This window comes from Chrysemys picta, chromosome 22, assembly GCF_011386835.1.
Source record: "Chrysemys picta bellii isolate R12L10 chromosome 22, ASM1138683v2, whole genome shotgun sequence".
NCBI lineage: Eukaryota > Metazoa > Chordata > Testudines > Emydidae > Chrysemys > Chrysemys picta.
The window spans coordinates 13557104-13581865 of NC_088812.1; the positions used below are offsets into that span (position 1 = coordinate 13557104).

Here is a 24762-nt window from a genome sequence, read left to right on the forward strand (position 1 = left end):
CGCTGCTGTCTCTTCAGGGGCCGCTACAGAATAGTGGGATGGGGATCGCCAGTGCTAGCTATACGTGTACCCCATAAGTTATGGCAGCTCGAGAAAGGTAGACGTAGGCCTGCCTCAGCACGGGGAGCCGGGCTAGCTGACCTCCTGAGGGCCCTTCCAGTCTCACGTTTCTGTGATCCTCTGAGGGCAGGACGCCTGACGTTTGTCTCCTGCATGTCCCGTTAACATACTTTTTAATTAAGGAAAATTGTCCCCTGGGGGCAATGTTTATCCATCAAGTATTTTGCCGCTACAGAGCGTGTCTTGTTCTCAGTGGGGAGGGTGTGAGGAGGAGGGGGAGAGAAATTCCTTCAGATTATGGTATTATGTACATGTATCCAAGGGATCATTCCTTAAAAAAAAAAAAAAGGAAACCAGTGTATTTGAGAGCGCCTGGGGACTGCATTCCTGAGACGCTTTCGTTCCCCTTTTGGGGGCGTTTTTGAACCAAAACATTTGCACTCGAGTCTGTTTTCCAAGTTTTTATTCCCTAGAAACTACTTTCCAATTGATTTTTTTTTTTTTAAATGATTGCATTTGACCCTGCAGCGTGTGGCTTAGTTACAAAGCAGCACTGGATGGACCGTCCCATCCCTGCCCCCCCAGCCCGTTAGTTTCTCATCGGGCTCGGGTGGGTTTTGGTGGCTGCGGAAGAGTCGAATAACAAACCCAGGCAGGGGGGGGCGACGCCAGCTGCTTGCTCTTGGTTAGAGTTTTGGTACTTTTCTCTTCCACGGGGCTAGTCCCTCCCGTGTAGCTGTCTGCAGCGATGGATGAGTGAAATTCTGGCCCTCTTGACATCCAAACTCCCATTGCTTTCAGTGGAGCCAAGATTTCACCCAGGCACTAGGGCCTCCCCCTGCCACCGTGCGCTGGCGCGGGTCGGGAGTCTTTTCCTCCCCAGAACATCTTTGACTTTTTGTTGAAAAGATGTCAGCTCCGTGGGTGAGAAATCCTCTTGAAATCAGTTCAGAACAGTAAAGGGACTCCCCTGGGTAAGGGCTGGTGTGCACAGAAGGTGTGTAGCTTAACCAGGAACCGTTCCATCATCTCATCTGATCTCCTGTATAATATAGGCTGGTGGATTTCCACCTGGGCCCTGCTGTGTTTAGCCCAGTAGCCAGTGACTCCAGTCCAACCAGCACATGAACCAGTTTAGCTCAAGCTGGTGGTTTACGGAATGAAGCCAAACCAGTATCGGTGCAGTGAAAACGGCTTCGGCATTGGGCACTTGAGCCAGGGTAATGAAATCAGTGGGACATTTTCTACAAGAGAGAAACCTGGAGTGCTTGGGCCCTTAGACAAGGAGTGTGGGTGGGTTGTCCGCTGTAGAAGACGGCTAAAATATAATGACATAATTCTGATTTAAAAAAAAAAATAGCATCCCTCCAGCCTCCGACTCATCTCAACAGCGGATCTGCGCCCCAGCTCCATCCTTCCTGCCAGGCCTCCGTGGACATTCATCTGCAGGAGCCAGTCGGATGTCTCGTAGGAGAGGATAGCACAGGGAGTGGTAATAACGGCACCTTCCCTGAGAGAAGCCTTCTGACCTGGCACCTGTCCAACTCAAAATCCTTCCTGACCACTAGCAAGTGATCAGTGGATGCCATGAAGCTTGTTTTCCTGCTGAATGATATTTTTCAGGGACCTCCGAGTCTATGCACATTAATCGCTCTTAACTGACTTCCCTTCCCAAAGGGCACCATGGTGCTTGTCCCGTATCTCAGGGCTGTGAATTCCACAGACTTTATTGCAGCCGTTTCAAAGCTGTGTTGAAATCATTTGTTTTCCTTTTGGAAGATTAGTGCAGACTCACTTCCTTTCTATTTCAGGCCATGATTAATCTCCTGCTGTGGAGCATCTAACTCTCATGTTCTCGTAAACCACTGACCTACTGAAGCCACGAGCTAGATGAGTTTCTTTTCCCCAAGTTCATATTACTTGAGTTCCCCCGTGCGCTAGGCGCTGTACAAACGCAGAACAAAAAGACAGTCCCTGCACCAAAGAGTTCCCAATGGTAATTAGACAAGACACACTGAGGATGGGAGAAAGGAAGGGTTAGTGGGAAAACTGAAGCAGAGAGACATTAAATGACTGGCCCATGGTCGCCCAGGACAAAAGGGCGAGGTTCTGACAATTGGGTCCTTATTACAAAGATCCCCTCGCTTGGAGTCTTCGCATCCGTATCCAAAACGGTTGCACTGCTGTGCACTGTTAAACAGCTGCCGTGTCGCACCCCAGAGGGGGCTGCGTTTCAGAGGGAGATGTGAAGCGATTCTGGGAGAAGTTGACTGTAAAACACTTTGGGATCTGTTGGAAGGGAAAGATGCTGTTTCATGTACAGAGATTAATTTTCCTTTCTACTTGGAAATCTGTTTAGCTGAAAAATATCCAGCTTACCACAGGCTTTGCCCTAATAGGGGATATATTTAAGGGGAGACAATGTGGCTTAGTGGACTGGGACTCAAGGAACCGGGGTTCTAGTCCCGGTTCTGGTACTGGCCTGCTGGCACCTTTGGACAAGCGCTGAAAAACGGGGTTAAAGTGAAGTGCTTTGAGATCGGTGGATGCAAAGCGCTAGATAGGAGCTAAGTGTTATTCATAAGCATGATCCTGCGTATGGTGACGTCAGTGGCAAAGGATCAACCCCCAGTGGTTTGCTGAATCGGGGCCTTACTGCTGAAGTTACCCAGGGCTTCCTTTCAACCCTCCCGCTGGACAGCTGTGCAATAAACCCACCAGACTGCAACTCTTTTAAGGAAGAGACTTTTTAAACCATTGCTTGGCAGCACTGTTTTAACAGGCTCCAAACCAGGAAAACATCTGCCCCAGACCCCGGACACAATTGCTGAATGACGCTGCCGGCTGCCTGCATTGAGCAATGGGTCTCTTGCACAATAAGATGATGGTTTTTTTTTTTTTTTTTTGGTGCTGCCCCAAAAAAAGGGAAAAAAATTGCACCATCCCCAAGGTACATCTGAGTTATGGAAAATGCTAGTAGTGGACATGAGTGACGCACGTTGTAAGCTGCTTTTTCAACATAACAAGTTTAGTTAGATTAGAAATCAGCTACACTGGCAAAATTAAAAGGCAATTCCTAGAAGCCGGCTCCTCTTCCAGGAATTCTTTAAAAAAAAAAAACAAAAAAAACCCAGCCCCTCAGCCGCACCATTCTTTGGCACTTAGACTTACATGTCGAAATTTGTTTTGTAAAAACCAAAATGTCAAAGCAAGGTGGAGAACTTGAGTCCAAATCTTTTTTTCCTGGTGACCAAAGATGGGGAAATGTACTAGCTGGTAATTGTCCTCCAAGAGGATAGAACCCAAGAGGAAGGATGGGTTTGGAAAATGGGTTTGGTTCCTACCTCTGCTACAGATGCTGTGTGGGACCTTTTCTCTGTGCGTTCGTCCCCCCGCCAGAAACCAGAGGTAATAACCCCTCCTGGTTAAATTGCAAACTATTTGCCGCAGGGCCTGCCTGTCACTCTGGGTCTAACTTAGTGGGGAACAGATTTAGATGCACCTTCTAGGTGCTGCTGTGACCTTAATACATGGGGTTAAACCCTCTTCTTGAATCCCGGACTCTTCTCCCCGGCCTTTCGATTGGGATCCATTTGTACGTTGCCTCGATCCAGATGTTTGACTTTGCCATTTGTGCTGCTTTCATCCATCAAACCAAGGATGACTAAGAAGTACCTGTTCCTCTGAGCGGGGCAAGGGTGTGGCTATTCCATCTTGTCTTTCCTTGCTTTGTAGATGAGAAGGGAGGCTTGCACTCAGGGTTGCAGGGATCAGGAGAAAGCGGATGGTGGTATGCCAGGGGAGATCAGAGATGAATGAGGTCCGATACATTCGGGAGAATGTCTCCAGATGATAGGCGAGTTTTGTTACATTTCAGCTGAAATACAGTTAACCCAGCCTGGATCCAGACCCAGTAGACAGTGGGGTCCTGGGGGCTAATGAAAGACAAACAAGTGGCAGGTCTAAAGGTCCAGGTGGAGGCTCTCTAGACAATAGACACGGCTTTATCTGAAAATAGGGATCGATTTCCCAGGTGGAATTAAAAAAAAACCCCCCAAAAGAATCTGAACTTTGTCTGCTTGATATATCAAACAAAGGTTGTGTTTATTTGTAGGTCCTATTCTTTGATTACTCTTTGTTTACTTAGGGTAGCAAATTATTAACTAACCCTATTTCCACAGCTTTGAGAACACTGATGGGGGAGGGGAGAGGGGGGAAATGCTGTTTATCAGCAGATCTCAAAGTGCCGGACAAAGTATCAGTATCCCTGTTTACACACGGCAAAACTGAAGCCCAGAGAAGGGAAGTGACTTGCCCTGGGTCACGCCTCAGGCCAGCAGCAGAGGTGGGAATTGAATCCAGCTCTCCTGACCCCCCAGTTAAGTGCTTTATCCTTTAGGCTACACTGTGTCCCCCACTGGCTCCTGCTCGTGCAGTTGCATCCTCTGGTGTAGAGAGCCCTGCATCCATGGGTAGCCAGAGACATGTTGCTCTGGGCTGTCGTGGCAGGATTGGGCGTCCTTGAGGCATAACACAAAAGACAGCGGTGGGTGTTTTAAGTTAACTCTGTGCTCCCTGTATTCTTGGGCCATTCAGACCCTGCTGCCCACCGAAGTTAGAGCAGCCCCAGGGCTGCTCTAACTTTCCCAGGGGTCATGGTAAGCAGAGGATACCCGAGAACGCCCAGAGCACCCTGGCCACATCTCTGATCTGCCCCTTGTACGACAGCAGAGCTCTCACGTCCACTCCACGCAGGGCAGGGGCTGTTTGCGGGCCCATTAATGGCCTAGAGCAGGCCTAGGCCAACTCTACGCTAGACTTCTGCCAACACAACCATGTTGGCCGGGGTGCAAAGCGCAAATTTGCACCTTTGCCTGTGCAGCGTAGTTGGCTTGGGAGGGCTGGAATAATGTACCCTGCCCAAAGCCCAGTTTTGCCTGTAAAAGCTACGTCCACCCCTCAGCGTGCTTTGCTGGGTAGTGGGGTCAGGACAGCTCTACCAGCCCCGCTTTCCAGGGTTAGGCCTGGCCTCCTGGCTCCGGCCCCCTGATCGTTCTGAGCAGCATTTCCGAATTCTCCGGGCATGGAGGGTCGAAGAGAAGGGCCGGGCGAAGGGTTTTTAAAAACAATTTTACATGTCCAGTGTTTTCCCCCAAAGCCGGGTGGTGAGTGGGGGCTGGAGGGGAGGAGGGGAAAGCTCTTTCCAAGCTAACATTAGTGGTTAAAAATAGATCTGGGCGAATTAGCTTCCAACAAAAGCCCGAAAGGAAATCTCAGTTTAGCTGAGGCTACAAGAAAGAGCGGAATGTAAGAATAATAATGGTAAAAATCCGGATTCCAGCAAGTGGGGGGAGGGGGAGAAAAGGAGCAGTTTGAAAAACAAAAGCCTTTGAGGAAGCGTAATGCTTTCCAGCTGCAAAAATACAGCCCGGGAGACGCTGGACGGCCTGATCAACGCAGCTTCTCCCAGCCGCTAACGGCAAGAATGCCCAGGAATTTCGAACCAGCCGCAGCTTGAGGCCCGGGTTGCATTTGATACCAGACTCCTTGCAGTTTGCAGGACACGAGTCCCCCTTTGCTCTTATATTATTCCCATAGTAGCTAAAGATGCCCCTATCTGGCCCCATGGTGCTAGGAGCTGTACGTGCCCAGAGAGAGAGAGAGAGAATTCCTGCCCAGAAGAGCTGACAGTTTAACTAGGTGAGGGGTGGGAGAGGAACAGAGGGGAAGTGGCAGAGTTGGGAGCAGAATCCAGTTCTCTTCACACCAAGGCCGGCGCCATCCCAGCTTGGGCCACACGGGAGGTCAGACCAACTGATCAGAGACGCGCCCCTGACTGTAGACGTCACCTGACTGATCGACGCGTCCTTTTCCGCCAGCCAGCGGGGTGTGGGGGGTTTCAGGCCAGGAAGAATCCCTGATGTCCTGTCCTCCCAAAGTTGCTGCAGGCAGGTTCCAGAAGATGGGGCGATAAACCTTCACGCGTCGTTCTTTGTAATGTGCATGTGTGGTTTTTCCTTCTTTCTCTTTCTCTCTCTCTGTCTGCACCGGTCCTGTGACTAGCCGGGGGCCAGAAAGCGCCCATTCTAAATCCCTGTGGTAGGCCCTTCCCCCCCCCAAAGCCGTGTGGGTGGGTCTCTTCCCCACCCCCTTCCCTTGGTCAGATGTTAATGAATCCGGGCTGGGGGGGACGGGAGGACTATGGACGGCCTGGGTCAGGCAGCTGGACAGATGCTGGAGGAAGGCAGCACCCCCCAGGGGTCGGTGGGGTCACAGCTGTCGAGGGAGGGGAGCACGCCAGGGTCAAATGGGATGATTCAGCAGAACGGCGATATTAAAAGTTAGGGTGCAACTCCTTAATTGTTCCCCTCCCCGGAAACCAGGAGCACCAAGTGATGCTGGCTTTTAGCAGAGAGCTAGTGGCCCTCCCAGGGCATGCCCCAAAGCAGGCAGAGTGGGGTCGGCCCGCGTCACCTCCCGGCGCGGCAGTGGGGGCGCGTGCGTTGCTTGGGCTGTTCAGCCTTTCATCGCCTTCAGCGGGGGGATGAGGCTGTGGTGCCGGAAGCCAGTGGCTTGAAAGGGCGATGGCGGGCGAGAGTAGCCACGGCCGGAGCCTGGCCTGACGCGCCTGTCGGGCGTTTTCTGGCAACGTCGCGGCCGTCGAGCAGTTTTTTTTGGTCTGAAGGGCGTTGTCCCAGGGCCATGTGATGCAGTGCCCGGCGTTGGGCTGGGATCACTGTCATTTCACAGCTGGGCGCTGTGCACAGCCAGCTCAGGTGAGACAAGCCCCCCGCCCCCAGAGACCTGGGAAGAGGGACCATCTTACGGGGGGGGGGCGTGGCTTGCCCAAAGTCACCCGTGCTGCGGCAGAGAATTGACCCCCCAAAACAAGCCCGTCTCGTTCCCTATCTCCCCCTCGTCCACCCGTGTGTGTGTTGGGATCCAGCCACCAGCCGGTTAGGGCAGATTTTGTCTCTCTTGGCCTCCACCCTCGCAGCAGCGATTGTGTCCAGTGACACATGATGCGGCAGCCCCTGCCTGGCCTGGCTACCTAATATCCTAAGCCCGGCCTGGCCTTCATCTCCAGGAATGCCGCCCGCTCGTTGTCCCCGTGGGTCGGGTCGCTCCTGGCTTCTGTGAAGTGAGACCTTGTGGCCACCCTGTATGTTGAGGGTTTTTTTATGACACGGCTGCAGACTATAAAGGGTTAATAACGGATGTTGCACGTTGCACCGAAAACGCCTTCCGCTGATGCGGCTGGACCTCTCGGGTCTGCATCAGCCACTAACGAGTCATTAAAAGGAGCCTGGATTTCCAGCGTGAGCAGGTCTTGCCGCCCCTGGCAATGGGATCGGCGGGTGGGTGACCCAGCTGAAGGGTGGGGGGTGCTGGCCGGCCCCGGCCTCGGCCTTGCTAGGTCTTCGCTCTGTACTCAACGTATAAAATTTGAAGGTCCCTCCTCGAATTCTGGTGTTTATATACAGGACGCAGCTACCTGTGGCCCGTGCCGGGTTCTGGTGGCTTCTGGAAGAGAAGAAAATGAGACCCCACTACAAGGTCCACAGACTATTTAAAGAGAGACCCTTCAATTCTGATATACTGCAGTGAGCCCCCCGCTCCTGCTGGAATCCAGCCAGCTGCTGGCAGGTCCCCGCTGCCTGGCCGCCGCTCAGAACACCGCGATTTACACGCGTGGGGATTCCGGCCGGAAAATCTCATGCCGCCGTTTACCCGGCACTGGGGAGAGGGTTTTCTGCATGTTATTTGCAGTGAGTCGGGTTTCATGGTCAGCAAGCCCGGCCCGTATTCAAGGGCCAAGCGTCCTAGGAGCGCGGCAAGAGGCCTGCTATGGCCAGAGTCTGCCCTGACTGCTACACAACTGGGTGGGGAGGGGAAGATCTTACGTCGTCGGAGCTGGATGGGTTCACGCAATGGGTGGGCGAGGGAACTTCCAAACGCAGGGTCCCTGGCATCCCGAGTGCCTACAGGCAGGGGCGCTTTTGAAAAACCGTATCTAGATTGTGAGGGTCTATAAGGGGGAAGGGTAGATCACTAGCCCAGATGGAGAGAGAAGTATTGATGGGTAGGTGGTGTTACCGTCATGGGCCAGCAGTCCACAGCCCAAGGTGCTGTATAAACTCCAGGGTCCCTACACTGAAGAGCTCACAATCGAAGGAGAAGGCAAGAGGAGGCAGGTGGAGACGGACAGACGGGCAGGGGAGCACAAAGGGACCAACGCTGGTGGCAGTGGTCTGTAGATAGATGGACGGGTACATATGGGGTAGAATGATAGACCCAAATGTGGGTGTGTGTGGAGGAAGCTAGATGGATAGAGAGGATGGAGATGGGTAGATGGATGGATGGATGGATAGAAGTTCCTGTCAGATTATAAGTGGTGACCCTCATCAACAGGACTTACATTAGCAGAAAGAATTTCTTATCTGTCTGTCTCCATACATCCCCTCTATCTATCTAATCGATGGTGACCGTCACTGTGGTATCTGAGCAACTCCCCACTTGCCCCCAGGGTTTCAGCAAAGGTGGATTCTATCCCCAATGTCCTCTTCAGCAGCTCTCGCGGTGAAGGCGTGCTTCTGGTTTGGCCTTCTCACTGTTTGGCCCAAGAAGGCTGGGTTAACATGAACGTGCTGGCTGTCCTTTAACCACGGGAAAGCTGTGGGAAACGCCCTGGTAGCACGAGACAATCGACGGATGCTGTTTTACTGATGGAGTTTTGTCCTTTGGCCCCCTCCCCTCCCTCGCTGCCTTGTTCTCCCCTCTTGGTCCCTAAGGGTCTCCTGGTCCCTTTGCAGGCTGTGTTGAGTTTCTCCTCCCTTGGTGCTGGGCACAGTCGGCCTGTTTGGCCTTATCTGAGATTCGCTCAAGAACCATCCGCTCTGCAGCCGAGGCTGGGGCCGGAGAGGAAGTGGTTAGACGCTGGGAGTTGATGCTTTGCCGTGATTTGTGTCAGTCTTGGCACTGTCTTTGTGACAAATCTTGCTACCGGCCACCAAAAATATTTCCAGAGCCTTTCCCCCTCCTTCCTAGCGGTGGGTTTTGTAAATTGACCCTCACCCCGGCTGCTTTCTGTTTGGATTACAGACCCATGGGTGCTATCCAAGGGGGCGCCGGGGAGACTGATTCATTCGGCCCTTACTGGGCCATCTCTGGCTTAAGTGCCTTGTAAATGTAACTTGTGCATCTGTCTGTTTTTTTTGTTTGTTTTTTAATGAGATTTGCAGCCTTCCTTACACACTGCTGGGAGTTGAACAAAGCAGTTACTCACCTTGGAGATGTTTCGTGTTAAGAAAGAAAAGAAACAGGCTACAGAGGGTCTAAGAAACACCCGAGTAGTAGAAAGTCCCTGTCCCGAAGAGCTCACCATCTCAGTAGACAAGACAGAGGAAGGCCAGATGAAGGGACTGGGATCCAGGACTTCTGGGTTCTTTTCGCTCTCCCCCTCCCAGAGATAGGATCAAACCCCAAAAGTTGTCATACACAGCCCCTTCCTCTGACAGCTTGGACAAGACACCTGGGTTTTCTTTCATCCTTTAAGAGGGGAGGGGAGTCTAGTGGTTGGAGTGTAGGGAAGGCGGGGAGTCTTGGGGTCGGTTCCCAGCTTTGGGAGGGGAATGGTGTCTAGTGGTTAGATCAGCGAGTGACTAGGAATCAGTTCAGAGCTGGGATAGAACCCAGGTGTCCTGACTCCCAGCCCAGTATCCTATATGCTAGATCACAACCCCCCGCCCCCTGAAAAGAAAAAGAACGGGGGTTGTCAAACGAAGACATTTCTCTGCACCAGGCGGCCCGGGCCCCCTAAGCCAGCTCCACACAACGCTGGCCTGTTCACAGGGGAGGAATGTGGTGGGTGCGTTGAGTTTATCCGATTTAAGGGGCTTTCTTTTTTTTAATCAGCTCCTTAAACCCAGCGTGCCAGGTTCCGACTCTCACCTGCATCGGCTCCTCGGGCGGATTAACGCCGCACGGTTCCCCTCCGCCTTGCCTTGCCTGCGGGAGCCCGGGCACGCTGCCGGCCGCACAGCGCTTCCCCCCCCCCGGCCCCGGCTTTGTGCTGCGGTGAATGCGGCCCTCGCTGGACGATTGCTCCCCGGCTGCGGCTTTTAGAGCCAATTCTCCCATCAGTGCAGCGCTGTCCTGCCTGTGACCTTGAAAGCCATTGGAAAGTTCCTTTTCACGGGCCTGTATCACAGCCGCGCTCCTCTGTCTGCCGCGTGTGGGGCTTTGAACCATAGAGTCGGAGAAACGCAGGGACCTCAAGAGATCGTCCAGTCCAGCCCCCCGCGCTGAGGCAGGGCCCGGTCAGTTTCAACCAGTCCTGGCAGGAGTTTGCCCAACCTGTTCCAGTTAATCCCCAGCCCCGTTCGAACAGCCCTGAACGGATCTGAAGCCTGTTCTCAGGCCCCCCTTCAGGGTTCCTTTCTCAAGACAAAACCTGCGCAGGGATTTTAACCTTCCCGCACAGCTCCGGGGTTCGAACCCTTTGTCTTTGTTGCTCTCCTCTAGACCCTCTAATTTATCTACCTCTCTTGTAACGGGCGGGTCCAGAACCGGGCCCAGCCTCCAGCCGAGGCCTCCCCAGGGCCAAGTCGAATGGGACAGTTACCGCCCGGGTCTGTTGCATGAGGCTCCCGTTCACACACCCCGGGATGACACGAGCCTTTTTCACAACCGCTTTGCATGGCTGACTCGTGTTCAATTTGTGAGCCGCTCTGGCCCCGAGCTTCTTCGCAGCAGTGCCACCCCTATCCTGTCCTCTAAAGTGCTGGCAACCCCTCCCAGCGGGAATCGCCTGCAGGAGCGGGCGACTAGCAACGTGGACACGTGGAGAGCTATGGAGCAGTCACCCCCGCCCTAAACTCTCTCTGCAACCTCCTGGAGAGGGGGGAGATCGGCGAGGGGATGGGAAAACCCCGGCTGGTGGGGGATAACAGGGGGCATTGCAGGATGTGTCCAAGGACCTGATTGTATGTGCTGTCGATGCATAGCAGGGGTAGGCCTGGAGGTTTGGGATGGCCGTGTGGTTTAGGGGCAACAGCTCTGGCCCGGGAATGAGGCGGCCCAACTCTGCGGGGTGCCCTTGGACAAGCTGCTTCCCTTCTCCGTGCCTCAGTTTCCCCTCCCAGCCTTTGTGTATTTCGCATGCAGGTTCTCCAGGGCAGGACCCCTTGCTCGCCATGTGTGGATACAGCACCTAGCCCAGCCTGGGCCTCTGGCCGCTGCAATGATCACCCTGCCCACGGAAGGGGCAAGGCATGCACTGGGACAGCAACACTCATGTGTGAACCCTGCAGATTTAGAAACACCCTCAGAATGAGCCGGAGCTGGGGAGAGGCATGGGCTGGCAGCGGGGGTTCAGACAGGGCCAGCGCCTGACAGCTGCCGTTGTTCTGGACGGTGCGGGAAGAGGAGTCCTGTTGTCCGCGGCTCTCCCCTTCTCTCTCGCTGGCAGGGGGAGGGCGTGGGACATGCAGCGGCGTGTGTGTGTTGGATGTCGCCCGTCGCTGGGGTGTGCTAGGGTTGGAAACCTCTCTCCCACTAATCCTGGGACGTGCCCCAGCAGCGGTCAGACCCGAAGCCAGGAGGGGCAGCATGGAATTAGGAGCTGCTAGGCTCACACAGAGCTGGGGGGTGTTTCCAAAGGGGATTAGGGCCTGTGGGAGTTGGGTCCTAAATCCCTTAGGTGGCTTAGAGATTCCCAGCTGAAATGTCCAGTGGGGCCTGAGCCATAAGAATGGGGTGATCCTCCTGTCTAGGCGTGTCTGCTCTACCTTCTCTTTGTTGTTTCTCTTCCCTCCCTGTTCTGTTCCCTGCCCCTTCTCCCCCCCCCATTCCATTTCCTCTGTTTCTCTGAGTCTTCCCCAGTCGCGTAGGCTGGGCCCCAGCTAGGGGGTGAAAGCAGGAGGCTGGTCAAGGAAGGGGCCAAGCAGTGCCGGCCTCGGGGTGTGATTGCCCACAGAGCCCAGACCAGATTTCCGAGGGCTCAGCGCCCACGGCGGGGACCCGAGCTCCGCTCCCATGGGGGCTGTGAAATCACAGAATGGCTCAGCTCCCAGCGGTTGTGATTTCCCGGCGCCCGGCTCCCCAACACTCGCCGTCCGCCTAACCCGCCTTTGTCCCACCCTAGACGTAGAGCAGATGGCCATCGACTGGCTCACCGGCAACTTCTACTTTGTGGACGACATCGACGACCGGATCTTCGTCTGCAACAGGAGCGGGGACACCTGCGTCACGCTGCTCGACCTGGAGCTGTACAACCCCAAGGGCATCGCGCTGGACCCGGCCATGGGGTAAGAGGGGGGGAGGAGAGGCCGGCTGAGCCGAGGTACCTGACCTGTGACCGTAACAAACCAATAGGAAACCATGGCGCTGCCCTTTGGTCAGTCCAGCCAGGGGGCCTGGCTCCCCCAGATGGGTAACTTCCTCCATGTCTGCCTGGTCCTTCCCGGTGTATTTCCCGTCAGCCCCAGCTGAGATCGGGGCCCGGCTGTGCCGGGCGTGGCACAGACGCAGGGCGAGCGATGGTCACGCTAGCAAGGGCCTGCATGGCCGCAGGGCTCATTCTTCGCATTTCACAGACGGGGAGGCATGCCTGGGGAGGACAAGAGACCGGCCCCAGGTCGCCCGGCGAGTCCGCGGCAAAGCTGGGAACTCAAACCAGATCTCTGTCCAGTGCCGGAACCCCCAAGGCCTGGGAATATCAGCAAAACCCACCTGGTGTTTTTATTGCTCTGTTCTATACCCAGGGTCCTTTAAACCAATGGGTCTCAGCCAGGGGCCCGGGGCCCCCTGGGGGCCACAAGCAGGTTCCAGGGGGTCCGCCAAGCACGGCCGGTGTTAGACTTGCTAGGGCCCAGGGCAGAAAGCCAAAGCCCCGCTGTGCAGGACTGCAGCCCAGGCCCCCGAGCCCGCCGCCTGGGGCTGAAGCCAAAGCCTGAGCAACTTCGCTTTGGGGGGGCCCCCTGTGGTGTGGTGCCCTGGGCTGTTTCCCGGCTTGCTACCCCTTAACGCTGGCCCTGGCTTTTATATGCAGAAACCCAGTTGTGGCACAGCTGGGCCGTGGAGATTTTATAGCATGTTGAGGGGGCCTCAGAAAGAACAAGGTTGAGAACCCCGGCTTTAAACGACCATCGGAGGCGGAGCCTTGTGACCCCGCCCCGTTCTCTGTCCTGGGGCGGTGCGGCTTGGGGCTGATCTTGATTTGAGCCCTGGCAAACTCAACTCATCTTAACCCCCCGGCAAGGGCTAAAGATCCTCATCTGTGAGGCTCCTTCCCCGTCGGGCCGGGACATTTTCTGCTGGCAGCTCAGTTCTTACCCCTCTCATACATGCAAGCCGCTGACCCACGCGGTACGGAGCTGCCACTGTCAGCGGGATTGCACTGTCTCCATAACAGTTTTCAGGAACTAAGATGTGTCATATCCCCAGTGGAGGGTGAACGTCTCTCCCTCCACGTAGCTTTACATCCTGTGTTCAATTCAGGTAACGGCCCTCCGAGCAGCTGCCTTTTGGGAAATGGTGTGCGCCGGGGAGCTGGTCTGGTGACGCTGAGTCATCAGCCAGGCCGGCCGCGTGCTTGGTAGCTGCAGAAAAAAACGAGAGCAGGAGTGGAAGGCGTTGCTGTGGGCAGAAATGGAAGTGCGTGTGAAATCTGGCCAGGTGGCGTGTGAGTGTGTGCGTGCATGTATAATCCTGCCAGGTACTCTGTGCACACGCGTGTGAACTCCAGCCACGTGCATTCCCCGGCGGTCTCATCTTGACCAAACAAAATATCGGCTACAAAGGAGGCTTGTTTTTCCCAGCACCTTTTCATCGCCAGGCTTTTCGCGTCAGGCCTTGTCTAGAGGAGGAGACGCGGCCGGGGTGCAGGTGGGCTCAGCTAATGCAAGCTAGCGAGGCCTGGCCTCCAGCTGGTGGGTGACTTGCCCTCCTGTGGATGCAGAGTAGTACTTCTGAGTGGACTTGCTGTCCTGGTTGGCCGAGGCTGCAGAGACTGAAGGTCACGTCTGCGTGTAAATGCAGACTCTCTCCTGGGAAGCGGTGACTCTGAAACAGAGTTGCGGGGGCGGAGGGATTGGAAAATCAGCTGCTGCTCAAAGACCTAACGCCATCCCGGGCTGCATAGCCTGGGGGATCTCAGGACTGGAGACCTGCTCTAGGAATTATTTTGGGGGCGTTCTTTGGCCTGTACTATGCACAATGGTCTCTCCTGGTCTTGGAATCGATGCATTTTGGGATGCAGGGTTCTGGCCGGCCAGGGAGCAGAATGAGCTGGGGCCGGACACAGCTCCTGGCTGGCTCTTGTTGCCACGTTATAAAACCATGGAAACGTCTGGCGGGACAGGACCTCGCGAGGTCATCTAGTCCAGCCCCCACCGTGCTGAGGCTGGACCGAATATCCCTCTGCGACGTTTAAAGAACAGCTGTTCAATGCAATCTCCTTGCGCCTCCGGAAGAGCAAGGCACCCCAGAGCTGCTCAAATCCCGCTACCCTCCGAGCGCGTTCGGGAAAGTGCTGGGGTTTAGCTAACGCAAGCTAGTTAAGCCTGGCCTAAGCGCCCCGTTTTCCTCGCTCACGCCAAGTCGTCCTCATAGGCCTGTGTCTTTCTCCGCCCCGGCGGCCTGTCTGACGCACAGGGCGTGTTTGTAAAATGGTTTTAGCTCACACAGTTTGACCAAGAGAGACAAGGGAGGGGAGGGGATATATTTGGTTGGACCAGCGTCTGCTGGTGGGAGAGACAAGCTTTCCGTGTCGCTCCAAAGCTGGTCTCTCTCATGGGCGGAATTTGCGCCAATAAAAGTTAGGACCTCACCCACCGTGTCTCTCCAATATCCTGGGACCAGCACGACCACAGCAGCACCGCCGACAGTGCGTTGAAGAACTCCAGTGTAGACAGCACGTGACAGACGGTAGCTGGTCACGGGGCCTGAACGCTGGCGGCTGACCTCAGCGAGCGTGGTGTCTCGCTCAGCGGGGTCAGCTTCTGTGGGGTTGTCGCCGGGATCCTACTCCGGTTCCGCTGCAGCTGGGCCTGGCTTCCCGGCGCTGCAGGGAGAATGCGTCGGCACAGCCGGGCTCCAGCCACGGAGCTGCCTCTGGGACTGAGCGGCTGGGAGCTGCGCTGGCTGCCCGGCCTACGGCTGGAAGCCGCGCCCTGTGTGTCTTACGAGCCCATCGGCCGCCTGCCTGAGGCGGGAACCTCACAGTCCTGGGACCTCCAGCTAAGTCCGTCTGGGTACAGGGACCCCAGCTGGTAAGTTCCTTACCTGTGGCTAGGTCCTGAGTTTTCCTTCCTCCTGCAAGCAGGCTAATAAACGCTTTTGTAATCGCAGCAAGTGGTGCGTGGGTGTGTGCGTGCATGCGTGGGTGTGGACCTGAGCGCACGTGGAGATTCTCACCCCCATCCTCTGAGCTCTCATGTCCCCTCTTTCCTCCACCCACAGAAAAGTCTTCTTCACCGACTACGGGCAGATCCCCAAGGTGGAGCGCTGCGACATGGACGGGCAGAACCGCACCAAGCTGGTGGATAGCAAGATCGTCTTCCCCCATGGCATCACCCTGGACCTGGTCAGCCGGCTGGTGTACTGGGCCGACGCCTATCTGGACTACATCGAGGTGGTGGACTACGAGGGCAAGAACCGGCACACCATCATCCAGGGCATCTTGGTGAGCGAGCGCCAGCCAGAGAGGGGTCCCTAGAGATCAGAGCTGTGCATTGTCCCTGTTATTTATTAGGTGCATTGCCTCAGAGCCCCAGCCCTGTGCCGGGCACTGTACAAAAGGCTTACCCCGGCTCTTGCTTCCTTTCGATACCCCCGCTGGCCTGGTCTAGGGCCTTGTCTAGACGCAGGAGTTTCAGCAGCGCAGCCCGCTCCTAAACAGACCCCTGCAGTGACAAAGCAGGTTTGGGCTTCTGGCCCCGGGGGTTGTGTGCCGGCACAGTGGCACCGGATTCATTTAACAAAGCGATTTTGAAAGCCCTGGTGCACACGGCGGTGTGGACTCTGTGAGTCTGGTTTAAGTCAAGTGTAGCCGAAGTCGAGCAGGAGCAGCTTTAAGCTAAATAGAAGTGAGCCGCTCTTAAACCCAGCAGCCGTGTCTAGATGGGGATTTGCAGGTGTGTTAGAAGATGGTCGCGAACAAGAGTTGTAGGCCAGGAAGTCTAGGCGGTAATACCTGCGATGCTGGCTGGGTTGATACCCCCGCTCCCCGGACACACAGTTGTAGTGCATGTTACCCGGCACCTTCTAACAGCATCCCTGGTGTAGCAACTAGTGAGACCTCGGTGAGGCCCCGGTGTGACGCTGAGGCACTGTAGTGGGTCCTTAACGGGCGTGGAACCGTAACTGACCGGCCTTGTCTGTGCTCGCTGCTCAGTCGAGCCGACTGAGAATTTTCCGACTAAGCAGTTTTTCATCAGAAAAGACCAGTTTGTGCAAACCGAAACTGTTTGCGGGAATGGGGCAGGTCCAGGGAATCTCCCAATTGGAAACGTTTTTTGGGGAAAAACAAAGTTTCCAAACTGGCCAAACATTTTCAAAGCAAAGGCTCAAACAGCCTGTTTGGTTTAGCAATTTGAGTTAATTTCTACAAAAGAAACAAGAGGAGTTGTTTTTTTTTTAGATCTGGGAAATTCTCGTGGGATGGGAAAACCATTTCCCACCCCGTTCTGGTGCTGAGTGGGGTCCGACATGTGCATGGCTCGACCCACTGGCTCGGCCTGCCTCCTTTCCCTAGTGTGGTCAGGGCAGATTTGCATGGTTTCCCATCGTGCCCCGGAGGCCGCTGCGTTAAGCGCCACCCTCTGCACTAGTGCTCAGAGGGCGTGAGAGGCGGGGATCCCAAGCTCCGCTCCTGAGGCTGTCTGCTCATGCTCGCCCCGGTGCGGTGCCTTTCAGATCGAGCATCTCTACGGCCTGACCGTCTTCGAGAACTACCTCTACGCCACCAACTCGGACAATGCCAACGCCCAGCAGAAAACCAGCGTCATCCGGGTCAACCGCTTCAACAGCACCGAGTACCAGGTGGTCACCAGGGTGGACAAAGGGGGAGCCCTGCATATCTACCACCAGCGACGGCAGCCCACAGGTAAGGGGCTGGCGTGCGGGAACAAGCCCCTCCCTCACCTGTCAGGGCTTGGGAGCCTCGGAAGTGATTGAAGTGCCCAGCGAAGGTGCAGGCCTTGTCAGTTCTCCTGGTGGGCTGGGACGGGACAATGCGGTGTCTGGCTTCGCGCTGCCCTGGGGCCTGGCTTATTTGTTTGAGCAAAGTGTTCTCCGTGCCTGAAAGCCCAGCGGGAAAAGGAGCGTGATTGTTCCAGGAAAGCAGAGGGGCATAGGCTCGAAATTAGACGTGATTCACAAGGACGTAGGAGCTGACTTCTGCGCCTCATCTAGTGCTGTATCCCACCATGTGGGGACAGACCCACCGGTCCATCCAGTCCTGTAGCCTGCCCATGCAGGGTCAGACCCACTGGTCCATCCAATCCCGTATCCTGCCCGTGTGGGGTCAGACCCGCTGCTCCATCCGATCCCGTGTCCTGCCCGTGCGGGGTCGGACCCGCTGCTCCATCCGATCCCGTGTCCTGCCCGTGCGGGGTCGGACCCGCTGCTCCATCTGTCTGATCCCGTGTGGGCACAGAACTACCTTAAAGCACAGAGTCAGCCGCTAGGGCCCAGATCCATGAAGGTTTTTAGGAGCCTCCAGACTTTTGTGGATGTTGGCCTAGGTTCCCAGCCACTGTCTGTGGAGGGGGCTCGGGCACCAAGCAGCGCCGTCATCCCGTGGGGCTCCCGCATTCTCCCCCCCGACCCCCCGGGACTCTTGAGTGTTTCATTCCTCTGCTTGGCGTAGCCCGAGCTGCTATTTTAATCGGTTGCTGCTCATTGGCGCGTCTCCACCCTCTGCTGTCTCTCCAGGAGAGAGAAATGACAGCTGTCCCTAGCGGCTCCGCCGACTGGGGCTCAGGCCGGCTTGATTAATTACCGTCTCGCGGAAAAGAGGGAAGGAAAATGGAGCAGATGAGGCCTCTTGAAATATTAATGGCCCTTACGTACGGCTGCTGGTTCCCTCCCCTCTCTGGCGCTAACCTGTCCATGCCTGATGCTCCTGTTTGCTAGAAACCCTTTGGAGTGGTTAAAGGCTCCAGTGCAGGGTGGATTGTCCCCCTCTCCCCCCGCCTTCCCTTTAGTTAATCAATTTGCAAGTTTAAAATCCTCTTAGCGTCTCCGGCCCGCTCAGCGGTTTCCAAAATACAAAACTAAGCTGTGGATTTGGGCGCGGGGGGAGCGTGGTGCGATCCGAGCCGGTTTCCGTGCGACGCTGGCTCGCTGGAGGCGCCCGGCCGGGCGGGGAGCGGAATTGGCAAAAGCCAGCTTGGGAGTGCTGCAGAAATGGGCCCCCGTCCTCGCTGGTATTGAGTGTCTGGAAGATGGGGGTCGCCCTGGGTAGGGTGAGAGAGTTCCTGCCCCACAGATAGGCTCGGGAGAAGAAAGAGACAGGGCTGCCTGGTGGATGGAGCTCTGGGCCGGCACACTGGAGGCCCGGGCTCTGCCACTGACTTCCTGGGTGACCTTGGACAAGTCCCTTCCTCTTGCCGTGCCTCAGTTTCCCTCTCTGTAGTGTGGGAGAATGATACTGGCATGCCGGGAGCGCCCTGGCTGAGCAGCGTCATCACACAGGGAGCTGGTGGCAGCGACGAGAATTGAATGGACCCCAGCCCGGTTCTGTAACCACAAGGTCATTCTGCCTCACGTTATGCCACCTCCTTGCGGCTTGGCAGGCCGTTCTGTACGAGGTTTCCAAGGGCAGGCGGCTTTGCCCTAGAAGCGCATTGATGGGGTTGGCTAGACGGCGATGCACGGCCACTAACTCAGGTGCTTGGTCTTTGCCATTAAAGTGCGGAGCCACGCCTGTGAACCGGACCAGTTCGGCAAATCTGGAGGCTGCTCCGACATCTGCCTCCTCGGGAACAGCCACAAGACCCGGACCTGCCGGTGCCGATCTGGATTCAGCTTGGGCAGCGACGGGAAGTCTTGCAAAAGTGAGTAGAGTTCCTGATCCAGGAGCCGGAGCAGGGGGTCGGCTGGGGAGGGAGAACCAACTGCAGCTCCTCTGGGAAGGGAGGGAGCAAGGCAGTTACATTGGGAAGTGTTCGGATAGTCTGGCGGTATCTGCACGGCGAACACTCCCGTTTGCGCGTGCAAATCAGGCAGTAGCAGACTCCAGTGGGCACTTGTGCAATCAGAGGTAGCTGCATGCAGAACACAGGCATTTGTGCGTGCAAATCAGGCGTTCCTTGCACAAAGGGGCACTCGTGCATGCAGAGCTCCATTTGGGCGTGCAGTTGCGTGATTCGTGCGACAGAACAATGACACAGCTAGGTCTGGAAAAGCTTTTGCTCTGGGGCGCTGCAAAAACGGGCGTTATCCCTGGGGGGCGGGATATCCATTGGGGGGTGGGAATCTTACTGGCCCTGAACCCCTCCTGGGGCAACTAGAGACTAGAAACTCTTCTTTGGCTTGTGGCTAGCACCGGGCAGCAGTACAACCTCGAATTCACCCGGGGCAGCCAAGAGGATCCGTTGTGAAAAGCCACAAAGTGAAAAACACAATTACATTAGTCACTGGGTGTTGCTCAATTTCCCCTTTTCCCCACCCCAGCCCTCATCCTGAGCGGTGGGTAATTTCAGCGGAAGTTTCAGAGGGATTTGCTGACGCATGGATTTGTTTCCCTGCATGTTGTTAATACCGAGGGCGTCATGCGAGCCGCAGAGCAAAAAGTCAGTTTGGTGCCGCTCAGCGCCACGTTGTGGTGACGCTGGCTGTGCCGGATCAAACAGCCGCCCGGCGACCCGGTGGGGTCTGTGCGGTGACCTCCGCGGTGTGGGAATTTTCCCAGCCTGCGCCCGCTGTGAAGTCCAAACTCGCTCCCTTCCCCGGAGCTTGGCTTTGTTAGCAAAAAAACAATCGTCTGTCGTGAAGCTCATCTTACACCTTTTCCCAAAGCTGGTCCGCTCCCAGAAAGCCTCCTTCAGCTCGGCTCAGCCCGGTGGCCCCTTCCTTAGTGGTGAGGGGTTATTGTTGGTTCCCAATTAATTCTGAGTCAACGAGCTGGGGGATTGCAGGGTTCTGGTCCCAGAATCTGGCCCAGCAGAATCCAGGCGATCTCCTTCAGTTCCTGGTTCTGGCCCCACCCTAGATGCTCGCACTGAGGGCAGGGCAAAGCTTTCTGTAAAGACCCCAAAGCACCGACCCACGTAAGAAGGTGGCAGACATCCAGCCTGCCTCGGGGATCTGGCGGAAAGAGACGCAGGTCAACCCTGTTCCTGGCCTGCCAAGCGAGCCCAGCTCCAGACCGAGATCGGCCCCCCCTTCGTACAGGGGGCTCTGGGCTGTGATGGGGCCTGGGGGCCCCATACTCATCGATATGCCCAGCCTGCCTTGGCTATGTCTAACTTCCTCACCCTAATAATGTTTCCACACCTGTATCCTATAGGTCTGCGTATTCGTAATTTGCACTTATTACCATAGACGTCAGTTGGTTGCCGCGGCAACTTTGTGGTTGAGCATTTGCCAACATTTTATCCTAAAATATCCCAGCCTAGTGTCGGTTCAGAGTTCTGGTGGTTACCTGGCAGAAACGTCCCCCTTCAGCGCACCTTCCCCAGCTCCCCAAAACTCCAGGTGGCTGTTGGGCCGGTCAGCCAGAGCGCACGGGCCTCGAAACCTGCTGCTAACGGCGTGAGCTGACGGCTCACGGGGCACAGGCCTGTCGGTTCCTTTGCGCCCCCGCTGATGAAGCTAATTCAGTGGGCTGCAGCCCACGTCCTCAATCCCCTCTCCCCGGAGAGCAGATGCCCCTCCCTTGGAGCCGGGGGGGTAACGCTGCCAGCGGGGCGGGGGTTCCAGGCGATCAGTGGGTTTTGCATTGCTGGTCTCCTCTTTCATTCAGCCCCAATGCTTCCTTGCATCATGATTGTCACGGGGCAAGCCAGAGCATTGCACGCTGGGACCCTGCACTGTGCCGCTGCGTGCATGCGTGATCCCAGCGCCGGGAGCGCCGCGCGTCTCAGAACCGGCGTGCTGGGAACCGGCCTGACTCTGTCCTTCCAGCCCGGCCCCACCCCGCCCCCTTTGCCTTGCAGAGCCGGAGCATGAGCTGTTCCTGGTGTACGGGAAGGGTCGCCCCGGCATCATCCGGGGCATGGACATGGGGGCCAAGGTGCCAGACGAGCACATGATCCCCATCGAGAACCTGATGAATCCCCGGGCCCTTGACTTCCACGCCGAGACGGGCTTCGTCTACTTCGCCGACACCACCAGCTACTTGATCGGGCGCCAGAAGATCGACGGGACGGAGCGCGAGACCATCCTGAAAGATGGTACGGGCCGGGGGGGGCAGCCCTTGGGCTCTGCCAGCGCACAGCCCAGCGAAGGCAACGGGGGACCCTCCCCTCTGGCTCCGGGGGGTCGCTGGCTCCAGGCCCGGGATTGCCAGGAGGACAGTGCGTCTTCCTTTCTCCACCCCCAGGAGGTGTCCCCGGACAGATCTGAGCCTGAGGGCTGCTGCTGTTATTCCCCCCCCCAGGGTGTCCCAGGAGCACGGGACTTGCCAGACTGGATTGGACCAGGGTCCGTCTAGCTGACCGCTCTGTCCCCCAGCAGTGGCCAGCACCAGCCGCTGCAGAGGGAGGGGGCTGAAACCCTGCAGTTTACAGGCTAACCTGCCCGCCAGAGGCATTTCCTCCTGACCACCCTTCAGCTAGGTCAGGTCATGCCCTGGAGCATGACCATGAGGAACCTCAGGGAAACCTGCCTGGGGAGCCAGCCTGTATTAGGTATCTGGCGTTGCTAGGAGACCACCCCACCTGCCCCGAGCGAAATCCTGCACCCCTTTTAGCGGACGGGCTCCTGCTAAGCAACTCATTTCGGTCCCTCGCCTGGTTGCTACACAGCAGGTTGTTCTGTGTTGGCTCCTGCATCTCCTGCCTAGCGGTAAAGCCGGGCCAGCTCACCGGTGGAGTGTCGCAGCTTGCATTAGTGATGGTCGCGTGCCAGCCCTCCCTGGGCACTGTGACGCAACATAGCACTCCCTGGGCCAGGCAGGCGACGGGTCCTGGGACTGCCAAAGTGACCCGTTGGCTTAGAATGGGAACTGGAGGGTGGCGACCCAGGCCCGGCGCGATGCTGCAGGTGGAATTCCCCATGGGTAGGGATGGATCCAGGTCCTTTCCTTGGGGCTTTGTTTGGTGGCTAATCCAAGCAAGCGCCGGGATGCGTACGGGCCTGTCGCATCCACTTGGCCTCTCTGCCTCCGGCACGTCCTCGGCCAGCTGGCGGAGGTTTCTGAATCGTGGTCTCTCTCCCACGCAGGCATCCACAACGTGGAAGGGATCGCCGTGGACTGGATGGGGAACAACCTGTACTGGACGGACGACGGCCCCAAGAAGACCATCAGCGTGGCGCGGCTGGAGAAGGCCGCCCAGACCAGGAAGACGTTGATCGAAGGGAAGATGACTCACCCTAGGGCCATCGTGGTGGATCCCTTGAATGGGTGGGTGGCGGTGAATGGCTCCGGGAGTGCAGGGCCCTGACCTCTGCTGGGGTCTGTGCAGTGCGTGGCATGACGGGACCCTGATCTCGGTCGGGGTCTGTGCAGCGCCCGGCACAACCATCTAGTCCAACTCCTGTGTGACCCAGACTAGAAAATTTCACTCTGGCGATTCCCACAGCGGGAGAGGAACCGTCCTTCCCTGCTGCCTGCTTCTGCCCAGCTGTGCCTGCCTGGCTGTTCCCCCCGGCTGTGCCCACCTGGCTGTTCCCCCCGGCTGTGCCATGCTCCGCGAGAGGAGGCCGCCTGGCCGCTCACACAGCACGTGGGAACGGTTCAGACAGGCCCTGCGGCGGGCGGGGGAGCAGAATTGCAATGTGCACGCACTTGTCATGGGCTCACCCTGCCGTGGGGAAACGGGGGGGGGGGGGTCAGACATTTAGCCCCAGCGGCCTTGACAGATGTCGCACTTCCTCCTGTCAAAGACAGCGCCCCCCAGGAACAGTCAGCTGCGTGTCAGAGCAGGAATCTCCCGCACCATGGGCTGGCTCAGGGTTTCCCATCGGCAGCGAGAAGAGCCAGCCAGAGGCCCTGACCCCAGAGGACTCCAGCCCTCCCGCTCTGCTCAGCCCAGTTCTGACCCAGGAATGCAGCGAAGTGGGTCAGGGTCCCGGTGTCTGGCCTTGCATTGGCCCCTTCGCTCTCGGCGGGGAGCGGGGCGAGAGCTACCTGGCCGCCTCCATCCTTTAACCAGATGGAAATGGGCTTCTGGCTCCGAGGATCGACTTCCCGGGGCCCGCGGCTCACGGGGCCGGCAGGAGAGGTCTTCCCGGGGCTTGTGATGAGGTGCTGGGTGGTGGGGAAGAATTCACGCTGAAAATACCCGCCCACAGTGCTGCTGGGGAAGGGCGTCCGGCCGCTGCTTGGGACAGAGACCTAGTGAACTGTCTTAGCAGCTGTAGGCCCCGGCTGAGATCAGGGCCCCATACCTGGGGAGCGCACGGTCTAAATAGACTGAGGGTGGGAGGGGAAACTGAGGCACAGAGCGAGGCAGTGTCTTGGGCCACTGTCACCCAGCAGGCCAGCGGCAGAGCCAGGGATACAATCCAGGCCTTCCTGCGTCTCCAGCCAGTGCTCTACCCACTAGGCCACGCTGCCTGACGCCCCCCTCTCTCTCTCTCTTAGCTGGATGTACTGGACCGACTGGGAGGAGGACCCCAAGGACAGTAAGAGGGGCAAGATCGAACGGGCCTGGATGGACGGCTCCAACCGCAACGTCTTCATCACCTCCAAGACGGTGCTTTGGCCCAATGGGCTGAGCCTGGATATCCCGGCCAAGGTCCTCTACTGGGTGGACGCCTTCTACGACCGCATCGAGATGATCTTTCTGAACGGCACCGAGCGCAAGGCGAGCGGACGCCCCCTCCTCCCCTCTGGCCGGCCGCGATGGCCTTCCCGTTAAGGGCGCGTTTGCCGGGAGGGAGCTCAGGGATAACTTTCCCCCACTGATCCCTCCCACCGCTTCACAAAATGTCCGTGGGCTGGGGCTGTCCTCTTGGACTAGACGGGGGGCTCACTCCATCCCCTCTCCATAACAGTGTCACCCCGTCTCCTGCCCCAGCACTCCGGATCCCAGCGTCCCATCTCGCTGGTCCCTCGAGCGTCCGTCTGCTCTGCGGCCCCCAGCCTCCGAGCCCGGAATCCTGTTCATCTGCTCTGCCCAGCAAGGGGGCCAGGCAGGCTTCCCCCCCACCCCCCGAGCTGCCCCTTTTTCCTTAACCCTCCCACTCCCCAGAGCTGGGCTCCCTCCGTCTTCCCCGGACCAGGACGAGCCATGTTCTCTCTCTCCCGCCCCATGCAGATTGTCTACGAGGGCCCGGAGCTGAACCACGCCTTTGGGCTCTGCCACTACAGCAACTTCCTCTTCTGGACGGAGTACCGGAGCGGCAGCATCTACCGGCTGGACCAGGCGTCCAAGGCCGTCACCCTGCTGCGCAACGAGCGCCCGCCCATCTTCGAGATCCGCATGTACGACGCCCAGCAGCAGCAAGGTACGGGGCCGGGGTGTGTGTGCGTGCGTGTGTGTGTGTGTGTGTGTGTGTGCCTGGTGCTCTGTCACCCTGTGGTGCGGG

The 24762-nt window shown here is 57.1% G+C and overlaps 1 protein-coding gene across 4 annotated transcripts in view; it reads left to right on the forward strand.

Moving 5' to 3' along the window:
* Positions 1 to 24762, forward strand: part of LRP1 (LDL receptor related protein 1) — a 177441-nt gene that overhangs the window by 82069 nt on the left and 70610 nt on the right. For all 4 annotated transcript variants that reach the window (XM_065575932.1, XM_065575933.1, XM_065575935.1 and 1 more), the window contains 8 exons: positions 12206 to 12368; positions 15523 to 15745; positions 16978 to 17167; positions 18978 to 19121; positions 21225 to 21461; positions 22453 to 22633; positions 23816 to 24038; positions 24492 to 24681. In XM_065575932.1, coding sequence (XP_065432004.1) covers positions 12206 to 12368; positions 15523 to 15745; positions 16978 to 17167; positions 18978 to 19121; positions 21225 to 21461; positions 22453 to 22633; positions 23816 to 24038; positions 24492 to 24681 — 1551 coding nt within the window. The remainder of the gene's footprint in view (positions 1 to 12205; positions 12369 to 15522; positions 15746 to 16977; positions 17168 to 18977; positions 19122 to 21224; positions 21462 to 22452; positions 22634 to 23815; positions 24039 to 24491; positions 24682 to 24762) is intronic.